The 20,499-nt window shown below is 32.8% G+C and overlaps 1 protein-coding gene, 1 non-coding gene and 1 pseudogene across 2 annotated transcripts; all 3 read right to left on the bottom strand.

The window, feature by feature from the left end:
- Positions 1–930: 930 nt before the first annotated feature.
- LOC132276771 (cyclic nucleotide-gated ion channel 1-like) lies at positions 931–4,797 on the bottom strand (annotated as a pseudogene).
- On the bottom strand, positions 1,726–1,807 carry TRNAS-GCU (transfer RNA serine (anticodon GCU)). Its single transcript has one exon. It is a non-coding gene; the product is annotated as a tRNA-Ser (tRNA).
- Positions 4,798–8,120: 3,323 nt separating the features above from the next.
- On the bottom strand, positions 8,121–18,785 carry LOC132276769 (cyclic nucleotide-gated ion channel 1-like). The gene is made up of 9 exons (XM_059778368.1): positions 18,424–18,785; positions 17,380–17,516; positions 15,484–16,039; positions 14,522–14,734; positions 12,312–12,607; positions 10,283–10,394; positions 9,582–9,818; positions 9,037–9,431; positions 8,121–8,709 (listed from the first exon to the last, which is right to left on the bottom strand). Exons 2-9 carry the CDS (start codon positions 17,406–17,408, stop codon positions 8,403–8,405), a joined length of 2,145 nt encoding a protein of 714 aa, XP_059634351.1. The 5' UTR covers positions 17,409–17,516; positions 18,424–18,785; the 3' UTR covers positions 8,121–8,402.
- Positions 18,786–20,499: the final 1,714 nt, after the last annotated feature.

Raw genomic sequence — 20,499 nt, 5'->3', positions numbered from 1 at the left:
TTCATTTTGACAAAGTTACCCATCTTTAACTTTTAAATTCCATAAATATTTGTAGTTTGTCCCTCAAAAAATAGTTTTAAATAATTCAAAAAATAACAAACTATTTCATATGCTTATAAAAAGAAAATTCTCAAACAGAACCAGAGTTTTTGTACAATTCTTTAATTTTCAGTTTCTAAAAATAAATAGAATGTTGTTGATGTTATGTACAAGAATAGCACAAAATAAACAATATGATGATACTGAAGCCCATACATTAGCGGAGTGTTTATTTAGTTAGATCCTAAAAGTTCTCTGATACCAAAATTTACTTCTGATTAGACCTGTTAGTGGATCAATTCTGATTCTAGTTTGATCCGATTAGTTAGATATGGATTGCACAAAAAATTCGACAATCCAATTACAATCCAAATTCGATAAACCATTAGCCTAACAAATCGGGCATGAATTATGTTGATCCGAATAAAATTATATATATATATATATATATATATATATATATATATATATATATATATATTCCTATCATATTTGTATTAGAGGTAAACAAAAAAAAAAAAAAAAAAAAAAAAAGTAATCATAGTATTATATGTACAATAGTGTGGTGTTTTCACCCACATAGTAATAAATCTCTTAATATATAATAATAATAATAATAATAATAATAATAATAATATCATAATATTTATTAATTAACAAAGGGGTAAATGATTTATTTTTTTTCTTTTCCTTCCATATATATATATATATATATATTTTATTCTAACCATTGTTTTTTATTCTCTTTTTGACATTTTTTTTTTAAATTTTATTTTTTATAAAAGATTTGATTGGATTATCAGATCTAAGATCTAATATCCATTTATTAATAAATCAGATATAAATTCTAATACTTCATCAATCCCGTTTCGTGATTTTATATGTAACTATTGATTTGTTAGATGTAAAAGTATAACTACAGGAATGAAAGTACTCTTGCAAGAATTAGTTATGGTGAAATGTCATTTCGTGAGCAATTTAAGTGTCCTTGTGGATCAACAATTTACTTAATGTCGTTCAGGTGGGCTACGCTCCTGCATCTCCATGTGTACTAGTGTTGCACTTGGTGCTGATTTTGAATGGATTTAAAAGGAAATAATGATTATGAAAGCCGGTATTCTGTTATTTTAATTTCTACTATATTTCTTTGCTGGTTTTTAGGTTTTTACAAATGAAACATTTTCAATTTAAGAGGTAAAATTAAGTTTATTGCCAAAAAGTACATATCATACACAAAGACCCTTGAAACTGACTAATGTTACACGGAAGTTTTCTAAGGATCAAGAGGAAGACACCTTATTAATGATCTTGGGCAGTAAAATTGGGTCAGCTGGCTTCTGAAGCAGTAAAACTGGTAATCTGTGGGGCAATTTGGGTCTGCAAGCATGATTGCTCTTCAGGGTTCGTACTACATTGGTGGCGAACTTTGATGCATAAAGGGTGGCACCAAGGCTTGGTGATATTCCAACCTTTTTTGCCAATGCATCTTGCAGTCTATCTTCTTCCTCACCTAATCACTTCTCAAGCTTTCTCCGGCAATATCGGCGCCATGCTGCTTGCATAAAACAGGCTGCCCATGCCCTCCACTGTTGTGAGTAGGACCTGAAATTATGACCAACACAATCCAAATGCTACGAGCCTATTAGACACAGTTTTTTACAAACAAAAAAAACAAAGGAGGAAGGGCGTCGCCTGAGAGATTCGAACTCTCGCGGGGAAACCCCATGTACTTAGCAGGCACACGCCTTAACCACTCGGCCAAAGCGACGACGTGACACTTTTGTCAAATAATTTCCTGAAGTTATGATGATCGCAGTGCAAATGTTAAAATTAGGAAACTTAAAATTGCACAGCACAATAGCTTTGCGGAGGATCTTCTTTCTACGTATAAACAAAAATAACATAATAAAATATAAAATCATTAAAGGGGTTGAGGAGGCAGAGGGTTTGTCTTTGCCTTTGCCGGTAAATCCCTTTCTCCAACTTAAAAGACAAAGCAGAACATGACTCCTCCAAAAAATTAATTTAACTAGATCACATTTTTAATTAAGTTTGAAAATAAATAATTATCAAAAAATAATAATATATTGATAATTGGTAGGATTTTTTTTTTTTTTTTTTTTTAACTGCAAAAAAACATACCTTTTTTTTTTTTTTCTATGGAAACTTGAACCCTAGGCCTTCTAATTTAGAAGACGAATAAGTGTTATTAGGCTACAAAGCCTTGGTGGTAATGCATTCATGCTAAAGTGTTATTAGGCTACAAAGCCTTGGTGGTAATGCATGAATGCATTACCACCAAGGCCTTGTATTTCAGCATGAATGCATTACCACCAGGGCCTTATAATCTAATGACATCTCCTAGAATCAATTTGTTGATTCTAAAGAAATAATTGTGTTATGATTTAAGATAATTGCGGTATGTTTCTCAAAACAATATATTGATGCTAGAGAGATAATGAGTTTCTCTAGGATTAATATATGTATTACCACCAAGGCCTTGTATTTCAACATGAATGCATTACCACCAAGGCCTTATAATCTAATGACATTTCTTAGAATCAATTTGTTGATTCTAGAGAAATAATTGTGTTATGATTTAAGATAATTGTGGTATGTTTCTCAAAACAATATATTGATGCTAGAGAGATAATGAGTTTCATTAATATATTGTTTTGCTGTGCATAACACAATTATTATAAAAAATAAATAAATAAATGAAAGCAGAAAAGAGAATTGAATCATTACTTCTACCATATATAAAAGACTACCACAAAGTGAAAAAACTTGGCAAAATGTGTTGTATTACCTAATACTGCACACCAAAATGCAAAAAAGCCCTAGTTGTAACACTTGCCTGAAAGTGTACTTGAGTTGTTTGCTGTGAAGGCGCCGGAACTGAGAGGCCACAAACTTGAGGTCATCAACCATTAGAGCAAAAGCTTCAACATCAGTCACAGCTTGTACTGTTCTTGTCGAGGTGGGAAGACTGGCCGAATAGTGGGGAACCAAAGTCCATGTAAGAAGCTCTTCTCCACAGAAATCACCAGCCTTCGAGATAAACCGAGTTGAAAAAGCCAGTTCTTCCACCATTAGTGGTCATAGTCAATAGTGTGCCTCTCATGACAAAGAGCATCTCATCAACCGGATCACCTTCACGTACCATGAAGCTTGTAGACTAACCTTAAATTTTAAAGTTCTAATCTAGGTTCATTCGATGCAATTTCACACTATTTCTTCTATCAATTGATATACCAATAAAATTTTAGATCCAATGTTTTTTTTTTTTACATTTTATGCCTATTGCATAAAATATAAAAAATAAAATAGAGTTCCATAATAAATAACATGTCAATATCACCTGAATTATTTTTTTTTAACAAGACCCATAAAAAATTACCAAAAAATAAAGTTACCTTTTTTGACAAAATTAAAAAAAAAAAAAAAATCAAATTTGTTGAATAAATCTCTCTTTCGATTGTACCAAAATAAATAAATAAATAAATACTATCAAATAAATTATTCCTTTTGACGGTCAAAACAGTTTTTAAAAAAAAAATAAAGTTTTATAAAGGGTAATTATAATATTATAAATTAAGAAATTATGCATTAATGAATTAAAGGACTTTCTTGTTATTTTCTTTAAAAGAAAACGATAAATGTAGTAAAATTGGAAAAAAGTGGAATGTGAATATGTCTCCCTATATATATATATATATACTAATATCATAAATATAACGAAAAATGTCATTAACAATATGTAATATGCAAAAAAACCTAATGCTTACTCGAAATCTGTACTATATCTAAGATGACATAATAAATTTAACTTCACAAGTGAAACAAAATAGAGAAATGATGTGATTAATTCTGGTAACACATTCAAAAAAAAACAATTGAGTAGCACATATGCATGAAAATATTTGTATATCTATATATTCTTTATGGAAAAAATAGTAAATTAAAGTAATATTATTTTCATTTATATGTATTCTTTGTGTAAAAATATGTAAACTAAAGTAATATTATGTTCATTTATGATAAAATTTAATTTTTATAATTATTTGAATATTATATAATCATAGAAATAATTTTTTTAGACCAAAATCATTAATAATGGTTTCATTATTTTTGAAAGATACCTGTAGAACCGAAGCAAACTAAACCGCAAAGTACCGGTTCTCACAGTTCAGTTGATCACCGCCACTCTCTTTCTATTGCTCTTATTGAACTCGAGCTTTAGCCTGTTCGTGAGGATGGCACGGCTCTACCTGGTCCATCCTTTAGCGATCATGGCGAGCATTTGGTCGGCTTCTGAAACTTAGCTTCTGGTTCTCTTATTGATGAACGAATCAACTTATGGATCTAAGATGAGTACATACATATGTGTGTGATGATCGAGGAGACAAAATGGGTAGGGAAAGGCAAACTTTGGTAAAAGAAAAAGAGACGAGACTTTGGCAAAAGAAAAAGAGAGAATGGTCGGTCACTGATGGGCTTTTTTTTTTTTATTAGAACATTTTTTTTACTCCAATGCAATATTGAAACAATAAGAGAGACCTTTGCACTCTATAGATAGATATATATGTTTTTAGTAAATTACACTCACGCCCTTAGATTATTTTTTTTTTTATAGCTAAATTAACATTTTGATTTTAAATTTCACTTATATTTAAATTACTGGCTTAATATTTCACTTACACCCAAAATGTCAATTTTTTTGTGAGGTCATAGTACTTTTAAGGTGTTAAATGACTATGTTACCATTTGAACTCCTGTTGACTATTTTGTGACCAAATTACCCTAACATACACCTTTCCTATTCTTCCTCCTGCGAAATTCGGCATTCCACAATCACCACCACCACTACACAGCCAGACAAAACCCAACTCCTTAAAATTACACACATATATATCATACACACTCACACACACACACACACACACACACATATAAAACAGTATTATGGCCTTGTGACAAAGTTATTACTGCATATATATATATATATATATATATATATATATATATATATAGGAGGTGGCAGTGGCCGGGTGAGCTTGGAACAGCGGCTGCGAATCACCGGCGACTATGGCCTCGGAGAAGAGGGAAGAACCCACCGGCAACGATGAGTTTAAAAGACAAAGGCCTCAGCGATGGACCGGCATCACTTCACGGCGTTGATGAGTTGCAAAGATGTAATATTTTTTAATTTCATCATTTTCCATTTTTTCAGAATTTTGTTGATGCGAAGGCACTTTTGTCTTTTCACGTTGTGCAAACTGGACACTGCGGAGTATGCCGATTGTGTCCGAAAGTTATTTGGAGCATTTCATTGAGTCCAGGACTCTTTGAAATGCAAGGGCGATCATTTTCGCGTTTTTCGTTTTACAGGCTGGAAGGTCCCGTGTGGAACTCGCTACCGAAATTGTTGTATGCTGGTATTTTAGTTGGGTTCAATTGCATCATATTTATTTTTATTTATTATGTTTGAGTGATTGTAAATTAAAGGTGTGTGCATATATGTATGTGGTGTAGAATTAAAAACAAAAAGAAAAAGGAAAAAAAAATGAGTGGGACCCACAAGTACTTAAAATGGTCATGAGACCACTTTTTGTTTTCAATTTTCTCTCATTTCCCGCAAGCTTCTTTCTCTCTATGTTCTAGAAACATTTTTTTTTTCTTTTTTTTTGGTTCCAATCTTCACATCTTGATTTATCCTTCCATATTTAGTGTTTTTAAGAGCCGTTTGTGGCTATTCGAAGCCCACGACGAGACCTATAAGTTGATAGGAGCAATTCCTTGGTTGGTGCACCATAGGAAATTCAAAATTTTAGGGTTTAAGGTGAAGAAAATTAGAAGTTTTCTCCTCCTTTGAGGTAGGGGTTCTAATTCACATGTTCTTAGGCCTTTTTTGTGAATTACTCTACTTAATTGATGATTAGCATGTTTAATTTGTAAAAATTTTTTTGCTTTATTATATATATTGTATCAAAGTTGTGACTATGTGTTACTTGATATATATGATAATGAAGCCTGTAAATTGTTGATTAATTCAAGCTTTTGTGCCTTTAGTTCTAGTTTGGTGATTGGAAAGTATGAAATATAATTTTAGAAATTTTTTTATATGTTGCAAAGCATGTTTAAGTACCAAATTTTCATGCCTATTATGATTAATTTGCTAGAATTTGCTATATGAAAGTATGTTGATTTATGAAATATGAAAATCTTTTGTTGATTTGTGAATTGTAAAAATCCTTCTTTTGACATGGCATTGAGAAGCATGAGATATTCATGCATATCATTGGGAAAGAATGGGAAAAATTGATTTGAAAGAAATGGATATGGATTTTTGGGAAAGAATTTTGAAAAGGATTTTGTGAAAAACCCGACCGCCTAGGAGTTGCCTAGCGACCGCGGCATTAGTGAGACCTAGAGGGGATTAGAGAAATCGCCCTAGTGTGGTTGAGTCACTTGGATCCCAAATGATGCCATGGAGTTGCCATGGGTCAAGGACAGTGGCCAATCCTCCTCTCGTGCCGCCATGGAGTTGCCATAGGACGGGTTCGCTAACGGTTTGAAAATGATGATGGGAATGGTTTTGGAAAAATGGGGAGTGACATTGCATGGCATATTCATTTGTGGTATTGGATTAATGATGTGGTATCGTAGTTATATTTTACTCCCGGCACGGTATAATCCCAATTTCCTTATTTCTATTCATGGTGTGGATTCACGAGGTCTCAAGATGTATGCTTTAGGCACTTCCTATTGAGCTTATGCTCACCCCTTCACTTTAACATTTTTCAGGAAACGAAAAAGAAGTGGCGGATGACGTTCCACCACAGGCTTAAATTGGATTAGAAGACCTTTTTGTTATTTTTGTATCTAAGTCCTATTATTTTTGTAAAACTTAGTATATAGTATTTTGTACTAAGACTTGTGAACTTTTGTTATTGTAGTTATATTCATGGACTTTAGATCTTAACCATATATTTTTGGGATTGTAATTATGATACTTGGATTAAATAGCATGTGGTTGTTCCACCATAAATTGAACTATGTTGAGATATAATGAATGTATGAAAGAAATGTATTATTTGCATTGTGTTGAGATAGGTTTAATAAATTTTGAAGGCCCAAGAGAGGTTATTGCATTTTTGCACAAAAGCAGATTGTTGTAGGATCCCTTCTTAGCAGGGGTTATGCCGAATTTTTTCTATAAATGGGATCAGTTTAGGGTCATTACAAAAGAACCCACTGACGATGTCTTGTTATGCATTCTTGGCTTTCAATTTGGGGTTTAGATTTGGTGGTCGTGGTGGTGATTGTCACCAACGATGTCTCCGACTGTGGTGGCAATGGCATGGGTGTGTTGGTGGTGGTGGTGGCGGCGGCATGGGTGTGTTGGTGGTTGTGGTGGTGGTTGTCACCGGCAATAGCAGTACAAATATATATATATACAGGGGCCTTTTATGTTATTTAAGAATAAAGATATTTGTATTAAAATTTTGAGGGTAAAAAAGTCAATTCGCATATATTTGAGGCCAAAAAGTAAATTGGGGTGTAAGTCAAAGGAGTGTCCGTGTAATTTGCCCTATATATTATAACAGGTGGTTCGGTCCACTAGAACTTTAATCAAGGCTGGTTCGGTCCTGTAGGACTTTAATCAAAGACTGACTTAAAAATTCACGGTTCCATTATTTTGGAACTCTAACCGGATCGGACCACTATAAAATTGGACCAAATCACCCAGTTTGATCCGGTTTGATTTTATGGGTTAACGAGTTTTTTGCACACCTCTGTAACTTCACAAGTAATTTTATTTAATTTTTTTCCCTTGCTAACGGGTTGAAATAGTGAGTTCTAAATTTTTAAAACCTCAAAATATGATTTATCCAGACATTATGTCAGAACATCCTCTCCCCACCGCGCGAAGCATTTTTTGCAGACAAATTCCATTTATTTAACATATATAAAGAAAATTAAAAAATGAGGTTTGGCCTAAAATAGAAAAAGAGAACTCTAAAGTTTCAGAGGACACACAGTATACAAGATACAAGATTTCTCATAGAGAAAAAAAATAAATAAATAAAACATTATATTACATAGAGGCAGGAACAAAATTACATATGATCTTTTTTATTTCCTGAATAATTACATATGATCTTATACACAGATATCTCGTGCATTTAAATAATGAACAAAATTACATGTGATCATAATAGACTAGTATATACCTCACTGGTTTTAGGTTTCTCCCTAAATAGTTGCTAGGGAAAAGAAGTACTTATCCTCCTAAAACCTCTTGCAACTGATATATATTACATAAACCTCTCCACGAATCACAAGAAAGACCACACCCCTTATTGATCATTTTCAGCAGTAAAGTCAGGCTCAGCTGGTTTCTGAATCAGTAAAGGTGGTAACCTGCCCGGTAATTTGGGACTTCGTGCACGCTTGTTCTGTAGGGCTCGTAGTGCATTGGCAGCAAACTTTGATGCATAAATGGTGGCACCAAGGCTTGGTGAGGTTCCAGCATCTCTTGCCAATGCATCCTGCAGCCTATCTTCTTCCTCGCGCAAAGACTTCTCCATCTTTCTCCTGCAATGCCGGCGCCATGCTACTTGTATAAAACAGGCTGCCCATGTCCTCCATTGCTGAGAGTGGAACCTGAAATTATGACGAGCACAATAGAAACATTATGACGTACTCCATTATAAGGTTACTAACAGTAGACATCATAGCATCGTTACATTATGAAGATCATACTTCAATTATCGTTCTAACCCATTTTACCAATCTTTTTTCTGTTTAGTTTATTTATTTTTAATCAAGTAGTCACAAAAGGGCAAAAAAATCATAGAAGCGTTCTACTTCATCTTTAGAGAACACTAAAGTGAAAAAAACTAGCACTTTCATGACAGACAGTAACTCATGTTGCCAACCATATATATGTGCGTGTGTGCACGAAACAAGATACTTTGTTCTAATACTTACTTAAAGGTGTGTTGGAGCTGCTTGCTGTGAAGCCGCCGGAACTGAGTGGCAACAAACTTTAGGTCATCAGCCATTAGAGCAAAACCTTCAACATCTGTCACTGCTTCAACTGTTCTGGTTGAGGTGGGGAGAGTTGAAGAAGAGTTGGGATCCACGGCCCACGTAAGAAGCTCTTCTCCACAGAAGTCACCAGCCTTGAGATCAACAGAGTTTAGAAAACCAGTTCTTCCGCCATTGGTGGTCCAAGTCTTAAGAGTCCCTCGCATGACAAAGAGCATCTCATCACCTGGATCTCCTTCACGAACTATGAAGCTCTTCTCTGTGTAAAGAACTGGCTTGAGACGATCGCACATTGCATCCAACAATTGTTGATCCATTTTTTCAAACATGGGCACCTGAAAAAATGTTGAGAAAAAACCTTACAGCTTGAACTCCTACAGAAAATTTAAAGGTTTCAAAAATAATTCCAAATGCAAGCAGAAACAAATTCATTGGCACACACTTAAATTCAACAAAAAGCAGAGAAAAATTAGAAATGCACTTACTCTTTTGAGCAGATCCCAGCAAAGATGACGTTTTATGTCCCTCCTAATGTCCTTAGGAAGGTTACAGATCACGGTCTCTTCGTCAGCACCTCTAGTTTCTTGCCATTTGTACTGTTCATACCGCCTGATCCGCTCCTTCAGTTTATCAGGAAGCATTCGATGAGACATCCACTGCTCTGCGTCTCGCCTTTTTACCCTCATCTCTTCTACTCTAACAGTTATAGACTGCAGATATTTCTGTGACAGCAAAAGAAACAAGGTTTTGCACTTCAGCTTACCAAATCCAGTTATGTTAAAACAGTGAGCAATATAAAAAAGGAAAGACCACAGATAATAATCATAATATAAACAGAATTGAGTAGAAGAGACAGAAAATCTCAGACCATTTTGATTGTATGGCATTTTGGTGGCACACTAAACCATTCAAAATATGAACCATTGATACATCAATTGAAATATAACATCCTAATATGGCTTCGACATATATGGATCACTCTTGGATGACTGCCAGAACATCCAAGGAATGCCTGTCATCAGATGTATTTATAAAATTCTTTATTTTTAGCCATGAGGATATCCAGAGTTGGACTGTCTGGATGATGGGCGCATTCACAATGTATACCACTTACTTAATGTGATATATTTTATGCTTGAATGCAACATCGAATTGAAAATGTATAAAATAAGAATGAAGTGCTTACCTGCATATTGCCAATGAGCAACGAAAATAAAACCAATCCAAGGATGGAAATGAAGACGGCAAAGAGAATCTCCCCAACAAAAGTGCTTGTTTTGAGGTTTTGTCCAAGAGAACTGTAGAAAGAACAAAAAACAAAAAATTGTTTAGCTCTAAACATAAAGTCATGAAGTCTTGGTATAAGTATGAACCTTTCAACACTAAATTCAGATAATTGTCATCATAGAAGAAGAATTATTTAAAAAATACGCACCAACCAGTAAACTTAAGCATTATCAGGGATCATACTGATCAGATTAGAGGGTGGGCTTTGGCGCATCAATAAGGTTGCTCCATTGTGACTTGGAAGTCATAAATTCGAAAAGGAAAACAACCTCTCCAAATGCGGAGGCAAGGTTGCACATATCTGACCCTCCTAGACCTCGCAGTAACAGAAACCTCTTGCCCTATGCTAACCCCTTTTTTAAAAAAGATTAATCAGATTGAAGGAAAAATTGCCACCAGAGTTGATTATGCAGTGTGGATTTTATATTTAAGACCAGTTACTATACAATTTTCTTGGACATTGCTAACAAATAGACTTCTTGTGAAAGCAAGCACTGTGTGCCTTCTTTAGATACATTGACAATCTCACTCCTTCAAGTTTGCGTAATATTTTTCCAGAAATCACTTCCAAATACTATACTTTATCTTCACTCTGCGTAACAAGATCCTTGAAATAAACAATCATTTTATGAAAAATTCTTTTCTTTTCTTTTTTTTCCAGCAAAATAAACTTTGCATTGCATAAAAACAGTACCAAAATGTTGTCACATGGTGGGACTGGTGTATACGATTCTTAACAAAAGGAAATTAAAGAATTAAAGAGAGTATGCATGTATGCCATTAAAAATCTTTATATTGGCAAATTAATAGAAGCCCAACTTCTTGAGGCTGGTTCATAGAGGGTTTAGTCACTCGGTCTCTGATGCAGAGCAAGTGGGAGAGGACTAGACTGACTTTCAATTAATAGGGGTAGCTGATGATGTGATCAGATTGGGTGATGATTGTTTATGGGTCTTCGGTCATTTATCTTAGTCTTAAATCTGTCTTTATTTCATGTTTAGGATATATTGTCATTTTGGTTTTAATTTTGATTTTATTTTATAAGTCATATGCCTTATAAGTGAGTCATGTGACCATTTAAGGGTTGTTTAGTCATTTTATTTTAGCTCTTTATTCTGTTGGACAGAATACTAGTCTTTAGATTACATTTATATGAAGGGCTAAAATTAAATCTTTGATAGGGCATCCCTTTGTCTTATAAAAGGGTTGTTCCAAGTTGTATTCAGCAGTTTTTCACGTATTATCAATATATCCGGTCGGCTACTACAACTTTTTACCTCTCCCTTTCTTTTGGGATCAAGTTGTAGGTGTTTAAGCTATTCGTTAGCTTAATCTAGCTTACTGTTTTTCCCTTCTTACTAATTTTATTTACTTTCGTAAGCCGATTGCATTAGTTTCCAAGGAAGATAATCAACGTGATAGGACTCAATAATCATTTGGCAATCTTGTCTTTAGGTATATTTTCTTTTCTACGTTTCCTACTTTGAAGCATTATCCAACTTTATTCTTTCTATTTGCAGAAAGCATTCTAGACCCTGCCATAATAGTCCTATCTGCTATATGGGGTTAGGACAGATGAACTAAGAAGAAGAAGTTCTTGACACCAAAGTAAACACATGGTTTGGGTAAAGGAATTGGCAATAATGATGCAAAAATCAACGGCCAGGCCTAGCAGTATCAGCCTCTTGCCTTTCAAATGAGACAAGTGTAGAGTATCAACTAGAAAAAGAAAAAAAAAACAATAAAGATGCAAAAGTTCATAAGTTTCTACCTTACGAACATCATAAACACACGGGAAATTGGGAGGGAATTAATTATATATCTATGAATAATAGTATTACCGAGAAATGGCATCTGCAAGAAATCAAGATAACATATAAAAGTTGATTTAGAATAGATCAACAATTAGAAGGTTAATATGCACGAACCTTAGACCACGGAGTCCCCACCAAAAGCAGTAAAATAATTTCTGTGGAAAATCTTTTGTTTCCACCACGCGGGACTGAAGAGCGTCGAGGAATATTCCAAAGTCAAAGTCAGTTGAATTTAATTCATTTTGTTCGAGAAGAGGGCAAGAATCGTTTAGAAACGAACCGCCTTTTTTATCCCCTACTCCACAGTACAGATACTCACTATATGATGATACGTTATTCTTATCACAAGCAATGCGCCAGCACCTATCTTGTCTTTCTATTGTGAGTAAGTACCAGAAGGCCCCAACTACCTGGTATATCAGACTATTAATTATCAAAGCAATACACACTATACATGAAAATTTTCTTAATGCATGGTTAACTTAATAAGGAACCTTTTTTTATTCCAAAATTTATACAGCCTGGTAATTCAAATGCTGTTTTTTAAAATAAATAAATAAATATATATATATATATATATATATATATTGAAAATAATAATAATAATTAGATTAGCATATCAGGATTCTCACAGAATCGATCATGTACCAAACATAAGAAGTTTGGTAACTTGTCGAAAGGGCGTAACTTTCCACGAGGAAGGAAAATGAATATATTTCCCATTTAAGCCTGATTTCAACTGTTACAGCGACAAAAACAAAATTTGTGGATATTTTTTAGGACCATTTCCAAAAACTGTCTCCTCTAGTTCAAAAATTGCATCCACTTCCATTAACTGTCAGGCTATTTCAATCATTTCCAATTAAAATAATACCAGGGAAGTCCATCAATATGTTTTTCACATTAAAGTGGAAAGTTTTTACAGAACAGTCCAAATTAACTCAGATTGACCAGCTAATAGTATAGAATGATATGCAAAAATACAGTACTTCAAGAACAAAATTTTGATTTAAGACAGCAAGAAAAAGGAATTAATTGTTTGTAAAGAAGCGCTGTAGTCATAATCTAGCTCACCACCAATACATAAACATCTGGACTGGTTTTTGTTTACCAAAGATGAAAAACTTGAATGTGGAGAATAATTACAGTTTTTTTTTTTTTTTGTTTACTTTTGTACTTCTATCAGGACCTTCACATGCAAGAGGGGTTTGCACTTAAGGGACACCTTGAAAGCTTCATTTTGACCATTCCATAATAGCTTAAACTTTGGGGCAAGTAATTTCCTGATTGAGATTTAACTCAAAAAGACTTAAAATTTCTAAAAACATATTACCCAAAGGTAAGATTGGATGGTGATTAGGGGTGGCAAATGGGTGGGTTGGGCCAGGGCTGGGTTGAAAATGAACGGGTTAAATATGAGTCAAGACTCATATTCAACCCGTTCAGAATGGGTTAAAAATGGGAGGGTCCAAAATGTATAAGGTCAACTCGTTATGACCTGTAGACCCATTAATTATTATTTTTTAACTAATTATTAAAAATTTTAATTTTTAAATTTTAAAAAAATTAATTAATTATTTTTTAAAATTTTTTATTTTTTAATTATTTTTATTGTTAAATTTTTTTTAAAAAAAATTCTTTTTTAATTTTAAATTTTTTTAATTATGTTTTTTATTTTTTCGGAAGGTTTTAAAATTTTATTTAATAACAAATAAAAAAATAATCTCAAACTCAGCAATATTTACCGACTCGTTTTAGAGAGAGAGAAGTGAAGGAAAGAGAAAAAATTTCTAGAGAGCGAAACTTAAAGAGAAGGAATTGATGAGGGAGAAATTTATAAAGGAGAGGACCGTGAGTGAGAAAATTTTAGAGAGAGAGAAATGAGTTGAGTGCAATATAGAATAGATATGTGTTATGTGTTTATTATGTGATGGGTGAAATATGGGTATCCATATTCAACCTATCATGACTCTCAAATTAAGTGATTAAAATTTACCCAACTCAATTTTGACCCATTTTAAATATGGTTCATTCAAAACCATTAAAAATCAGGCGGATATTGACGGGTTGATGGGTTGTTACCCATTTTGCCACCCCTAATGATGATTCTACAATTTGGAAGCACAATTGAACACGCGCACACACACATATAATGTATATATTGGGCAGCATCCACTTTGATAAATAATTTTTTTGTAGAATTCATCTTTTTATCAATAGACCTGTTGAATTATATAACTTACCCTTTTACCCAAAAAAAAGGAAAAAAAAAAAAAAAAAAAAAAAAAAAGGTAAATCTTAAATAAAAGATCAATGAAACTTACATGACTAGCTAGCATATAGAGAAAAAGGTTGAAAGCAGCCCCAGCCCATGCCGTTTCTGTAAATAAGCCAGAGGTTCTTGTCACTTCTTTATATAGTGGATAGATCCGAAAAAATCTTGGAACATATTGAGAGAGAATAACGATTTTCAACAGATCCTTTGTCCACAGTGAAACTGGGCCTTCTATGGTGGGGACAATAACTAAAACTACAACCTGAATAGATCAAACAGAGCACTATGAGATGCAACAGACATCAGTTCATGTAAACCATAATTTTGTATTCAATTGACAATGAAACTTGTGAGAAACAGGTAACACAACTTTTGCACCATTACAGTATGATACACTAACCAAAATTAATAGTTATAGAGATCAATTCAACACATTCAGAAAAAAGAAGAAGAGAGTGAGAGATCAATTCAACACAACTCAACAAAGTTGTTCCAACCATATAGGGGTCTGCTATCTGAATCTTGTTTTAGAACTCAAGTAAACAACAATTTATATATTCAAAAAATGGAACTTTTTATAACTTGAAAAACAAATTAAAAAATATATATATTCTGCATTTATTACCATATGATACATTAATCAAGCTCAATTGTTGTAGAGCTTAATTACTTATCAAAAAAAAAAAAAAAATGTTGTAGAGCTTAATTCAACTCAAGTCATCAAAACCTTGTCCCGACTTTGTAGGGGTGGCTACCTGAATCTTGTTTTAGAGCTCAAGTACCTAGAATCTTTAAAAAAATAAAAAATTTAATCATAACAAATAAATAAGATTTAAGATTATGTCGTATTGGAAAGAGGTTTTGTTCCTTTAGTTTGCATTCCTGTAAAAAAATAATAATAATAAAAATTAAAAAAAAAAAAAAAAAGGTAGGACCTAGACCATAGTTGTCAATAATGCATAAAGATCCTGCGCCATTGACAAGTCAGATTGACTAAGAAAAGGAGCAAACCTGTGGGAGTGGCAGAACTGATAAAACGTCAATAATGAAGTAGGAGGAAATGTATTTTTTTGCTATGGCATAAGGATCTTTATTTAATTCACCCCTTCCAAATACTCGAGAAGAAGGGTCAATGAACCCAGTTCGGAATTGAAAGAGAATATGGAGTATATAAAAGATGTCAGTGAATGAGCGAAGAACGCAAGCAGTGATCTGCAGTTTCTTGTCCAAATCGAGACACTTATCTTTTCCACGAATCACAGGGATGTAGAAGAACAACGGATCCAAGGACACTGCAAGCACACAAGCGAATACAAATATTTTATTCCACGTCTGAAGAAATGAACCCTGCGGGTTAAGAATACTCTTCCTATGACCCAATTCTTTTGTTGGCTGATCACTTGACGGATGAAAGCTTAATGAGGATTTCAAGCTTTTAATTGCTTCAGAACCCTTCTCAAATCCTCTCTGAATAACCCCCCTTACTGAGCTTATAATTGATCCAACTTTTCTCCGATATAATCCATCTTCAGTGGAAAACTGCTGCTCAGAACTAAAATTCTCAAACCTGAATAAAAAAATAAAATAAAATAAAATAAAAACTTATCAATATATCAAAAAGCAAAAAACAAAAAAGGTATTTAGTAAGTAAATGCATATGTGAAAAATCAATCAGAAATGGGAATATATAATAAATAGTAACATATGATACAACTTTTAAAACATGATTTTAATTCCAAGAGGTTGGCTCAAGTGGACTTGGCCTTGGTGCCTCGAGAAGGCCAAGTGACTTACTTTGGTAAGTAAATGCAAATGCGAAAAATCAATCAGAAATGGAAATATAGAATAAATAGCAACAAACAAGAATGCGGCAACCACAAACCGACACACAACTTTTAAAACGTGATTTTAACCCCAGGGGGTTAGCTCAAGTGGATAAGTCACTTGGCCTTGGTGCCTTAGGAAGCATCAGGGCCAAGGTTCGACTACTCTTAAGTGCAAACAATTTCTTGGAGGGGGGAGGTGTGTGAGTCCCAACTAGAAGAAGAAGAAGAAAAAAAAAGTCACTAGACAGTGTTAGCAATCAATAAATTTCATCAATTTTATACACGGTCTAGTTTACGTTCACAACACGAAGAAGAATGCAGTATGGAGATCTTATATGATTGGTTCTGTTTGTTTGCACTAACATGAGGCAGTCTCAGAAAACAGTTCTAGAACGTTGATTATGATAAATTTGTAGAAGTATCATAGTCATCAAAAACCATTACAATTTGGCCAAGGAGAAATATATAATCAATGCATTGGTGGAAATGGAGATTTAAATAACATAAATGATGAAGATGTGACTACCGAATGTTTGTCAATCTGCATAAAATGGACAATCATCATACTTTTTTGCAGATGGAATAATAGTTACTTAGATATACTCAAAATGCTAAAATTCATCACTGCCACCATCATCAAAGTACTTCAACAAATCATAGGGATAGAATACACAAATTCATTTCCACAATTCCATTGATTTTCAGGCCACATTTTATGTTAAGATTTTCATCTTTTAAGCTTCTACTTCATCCCTCATGGTCCTATAACTTGCATCAAAAAACTTTTCACCAGAGCTGGCTTGTTCTGGCAGGGAATTGTAACTTAAATCGATCCAATAAAGTCCTAGTACAACTATTCCAGTGCCTGTGCTCATCTAAGGTGTACCACGACATTAGCAACCACTGAATACCACTGTATCTAATGGTGACTATTTACTGATGTGTTCACCCTTCCCTGACCAAAACAACTTCTAATTAAACAATTAATTCATAACACAAAGATGCATAAATGAAATTCAGTGATGGAAACGAAATTTAAAAAATGTCATGGGTGTAGAAATGCAGACACAGAAAAACTAACCTCACAAACTTATCTCGCCTGAAATTCATATCTTCAGTCTATTTGTTGTACAGCACCCAAAACTAATAATCAACCTTAGCCCGCCGCTGGGATTAATTATACTTTACTTGCAGTGATAAAGTGCAATATTCAACACCCTGCAAAACACCAACTTCAAATTGGGAAGGTTTTCTTGGCACCATCAAATGCAGAGATGCAGCAGCGTGTGTGTATAATCAAATTGGCAACAGAACTATGAAAAAAAAAAATTCATTGCAGAGATGCAGCAGAGAATATATATTACATCTAATCAAATTGGCAGCAAAAGTTATAAGAAAAAAGATCATACACAGTCTAATAATAAAATACATAAATACAACATGTGTTAGGAAAAAGGCTTTTGTCCAGTTGAATATATATATATATATATATATATACATATAAATGAATCTATCTAACACACAAATATATAATCATATGCAAATAGAAACATATAAATATATGTATAGCGGAATGGTTTCAACTCGTGGCACGAACAAAACAAATGCTCTTCATTGACACTTACTAGCAACACATAAATTAGCACTACCTTTTAGTGGCATGGTCTTTGTATTTAGTGTTTCATTATTAGATCTTCATAATTAACCACTTTGAAAATCAAAACACTTGGTCATGACATAATTACCGACTAATAAATTTCACCCTTACTCTTTTGCAAGAAAAATTCCAAGATTCTTCTAACTTTTGTGTGCGTGTTTGTATGAGAGAGAGTGTGTGGAGGATGATATAAACAAATAAGTGATCATCTCTACAGCAGGTCAAGAAAAAGTGAGCGGAAACTAAGATCATTTTCAAACTTCAAACTTTACTTTAACGAACTAAAGATTACATCTGAAATTTTATGCATAAATCCAAATTAAAATTGAGAAAAGGTAACAACACAAAACGAAATTCCACATTCTGTTTGGTTCAAGAGAAAACAGACACGAAGAGAGAAATATATATATATATATATATTAGAAGGAACTAAAACACATGCCTGGGGCTATTTTGAAATAATCTCACCTCAACTATGCTTGAGCAGTTGTGCAAGGTTCATCCGAGGGAGAGGCCTTGCTTTCTCTGATATGCTTTCTTTTCCTTTTCTACCTTTTCTCAGCAACCAAACAGAGCATTGCGAGAAAATGGAAATAATGGAAGAAGTAAAAATGGAAAATTACATGAAAGAAATTGAGGAAAGTGAAAGGTGTCTCTGTTACGTGGTGTTGAAATGATGAAAGGAGTGTTGAATAGCTCTTCGTCAAGTAAAGGCAACTGCCATTGAGAAGTTTCGTGGAGACTGCTATGGCTGTTAATAATATGGAATGGGACTCAGTCTTTCTAGAGAGAGAAATAGGAGAGGGGGAAGACTTCGCGGGGGAAGACTTCGCGGGGGAAGAGTCAGCGATGCCGCCAAGAAAAAAAAAAAAACTCTCATACAATTTTTTATTATTATTTTTTAATACGATGAATTTAATATGCATTTTTTTTTTTTACAGTAAGATCAATTTAATATTAAAAAATATTTTCCATATAGGAAAATATTCCAGTTTTTTCAATAAGGATTTAATATTTTTAGATTATTTTGAATTTTTAATACAATCCGTTGACTAAATTTGTAAATTATTTTTAAAAAATATAGAAACGAGAAGTCCTGTGTTTTAATACAGTACTTGTTTGGTTGGTAAGATTATTTTTAATATTTCATACTCTACTTTCTTTCCTAATCGGTAGTAAAAAAATATGAATTAAATATCATGGTTGTTTGGATGATTTATTGTTTCTTTGTTAATTCCAACTTGTTTCTATCTTATTCTTATTTGTTTATTTCATTTTTAGGCGTATTCTAGACTTTCCTACTTGTTTCCCCTGTTCAATACAAAAATATCTTGGTAAAATATATATATGTAGAATAATAGCTTACTTATTAAAAATAATTAGATTATTCAATATCCTGTCAGAAACTATTATGGTAATATGTGCTTCTTTTTCTTTTTCTTTTTCTTTTTCTTTTTCTTTTATTATTATTATTTTTTTTTTGGGTAAGGTTGTGATAAGTGTTTTTATACATAAACTCAATAATTGAATATAATAAAAATTCAATCTCAATAAAATAAATAAAAACACATGTCAATGATTAAATGAGCAATCAGATTAAATTTTTCATTGTTTTAGCATGAGAAAAATGGACCTACCACGCATCAAAATTGGTGAACTAATACAATAATACTTGCCAAACTTGTATTTTAAAAAATAATTAAATAAATAAACAGTAATGTAGTAATACAAAACAGGTATTTGGCTGGAATAGCTTACACCATTATCAGAATATATATATATATAGAATTTCAATCACTCTCGTGTAATAAATACCAAGTATCGATTGTGATCCGAAAATGTAAACACGGAGTCAGGAGCATTAATTGCTGCCCTAATTTATTTAATTGTCATTTTCATCTTTATTTAAAAAGCAATTTATTTAATTGTCATTTTCATCCTTTTCTAATTTCATTTTACGTAGTTTTTAAGTAGAATGGAATTTTGCTACTTGCTTTAATTTTTAAATTGAGGCAACACCAACACCAACCCGTGAAGGAACAGAACAAATATCTTCGATTCTATAGCAAATGAGTTTTAGATTCAGAATCATATGATCGCCCGTTGAATTTTTTTTTTTTTAAATAAAAAAAGAAAAAAAAAGAAAAGAAAAAGTTTATAAATCTTAACTAAATTTTCTCCGATTCTAATGTTATGTTTAATGGGAAGGAAAGAAGAGATGTAAAGAAAAAATAGAAAGAAAAAGAATAAATGAATTTTCTTTGTTTTGCTCAGTAGAGATGAGAAATGAGAATAAGAAGGATGACCCATCCTTATTCCTTTACAAATTTTCATTCGTAAAAAAAATGGACGGAAGAAATAAGGGAAGACAAGTGAACTATATAAAAATTTTAAATTAAATATTATCTTAAATTATACAAGTTTTAAATTACACTAGTATCATCAATAAATTACAATATAATTAATATTATTGAATATAATAGTAAAAATAATTAAAATTAACATGAATTATATGTTTCTCTTCTCTTATATTCAACCGAACAA

This window comes from Cornus florida, unplaced genomic scaffold, assembly GCF_030987335.1.
Source record: "Cornus florida cultivar Cherokee Brave unplaced genomic scaffold, ASM3098733v1 CherokeeBrave_3.0.0_Hap2_Chr10, whole genome shotgun sequence".
Classification (NCBI taxonomy): domain Eukaryota; kingdom Viridiplantae; phylum Streptophyta; class Magnoliopsida; order Cornales; family Cornaceae; genus Cornus; species Cornus florida.
The sequence above is the reverse complement of the archived record's forward strand: the minus strand, read 5'-3'. Positions and strand labels throughout refer to the sequence as shown.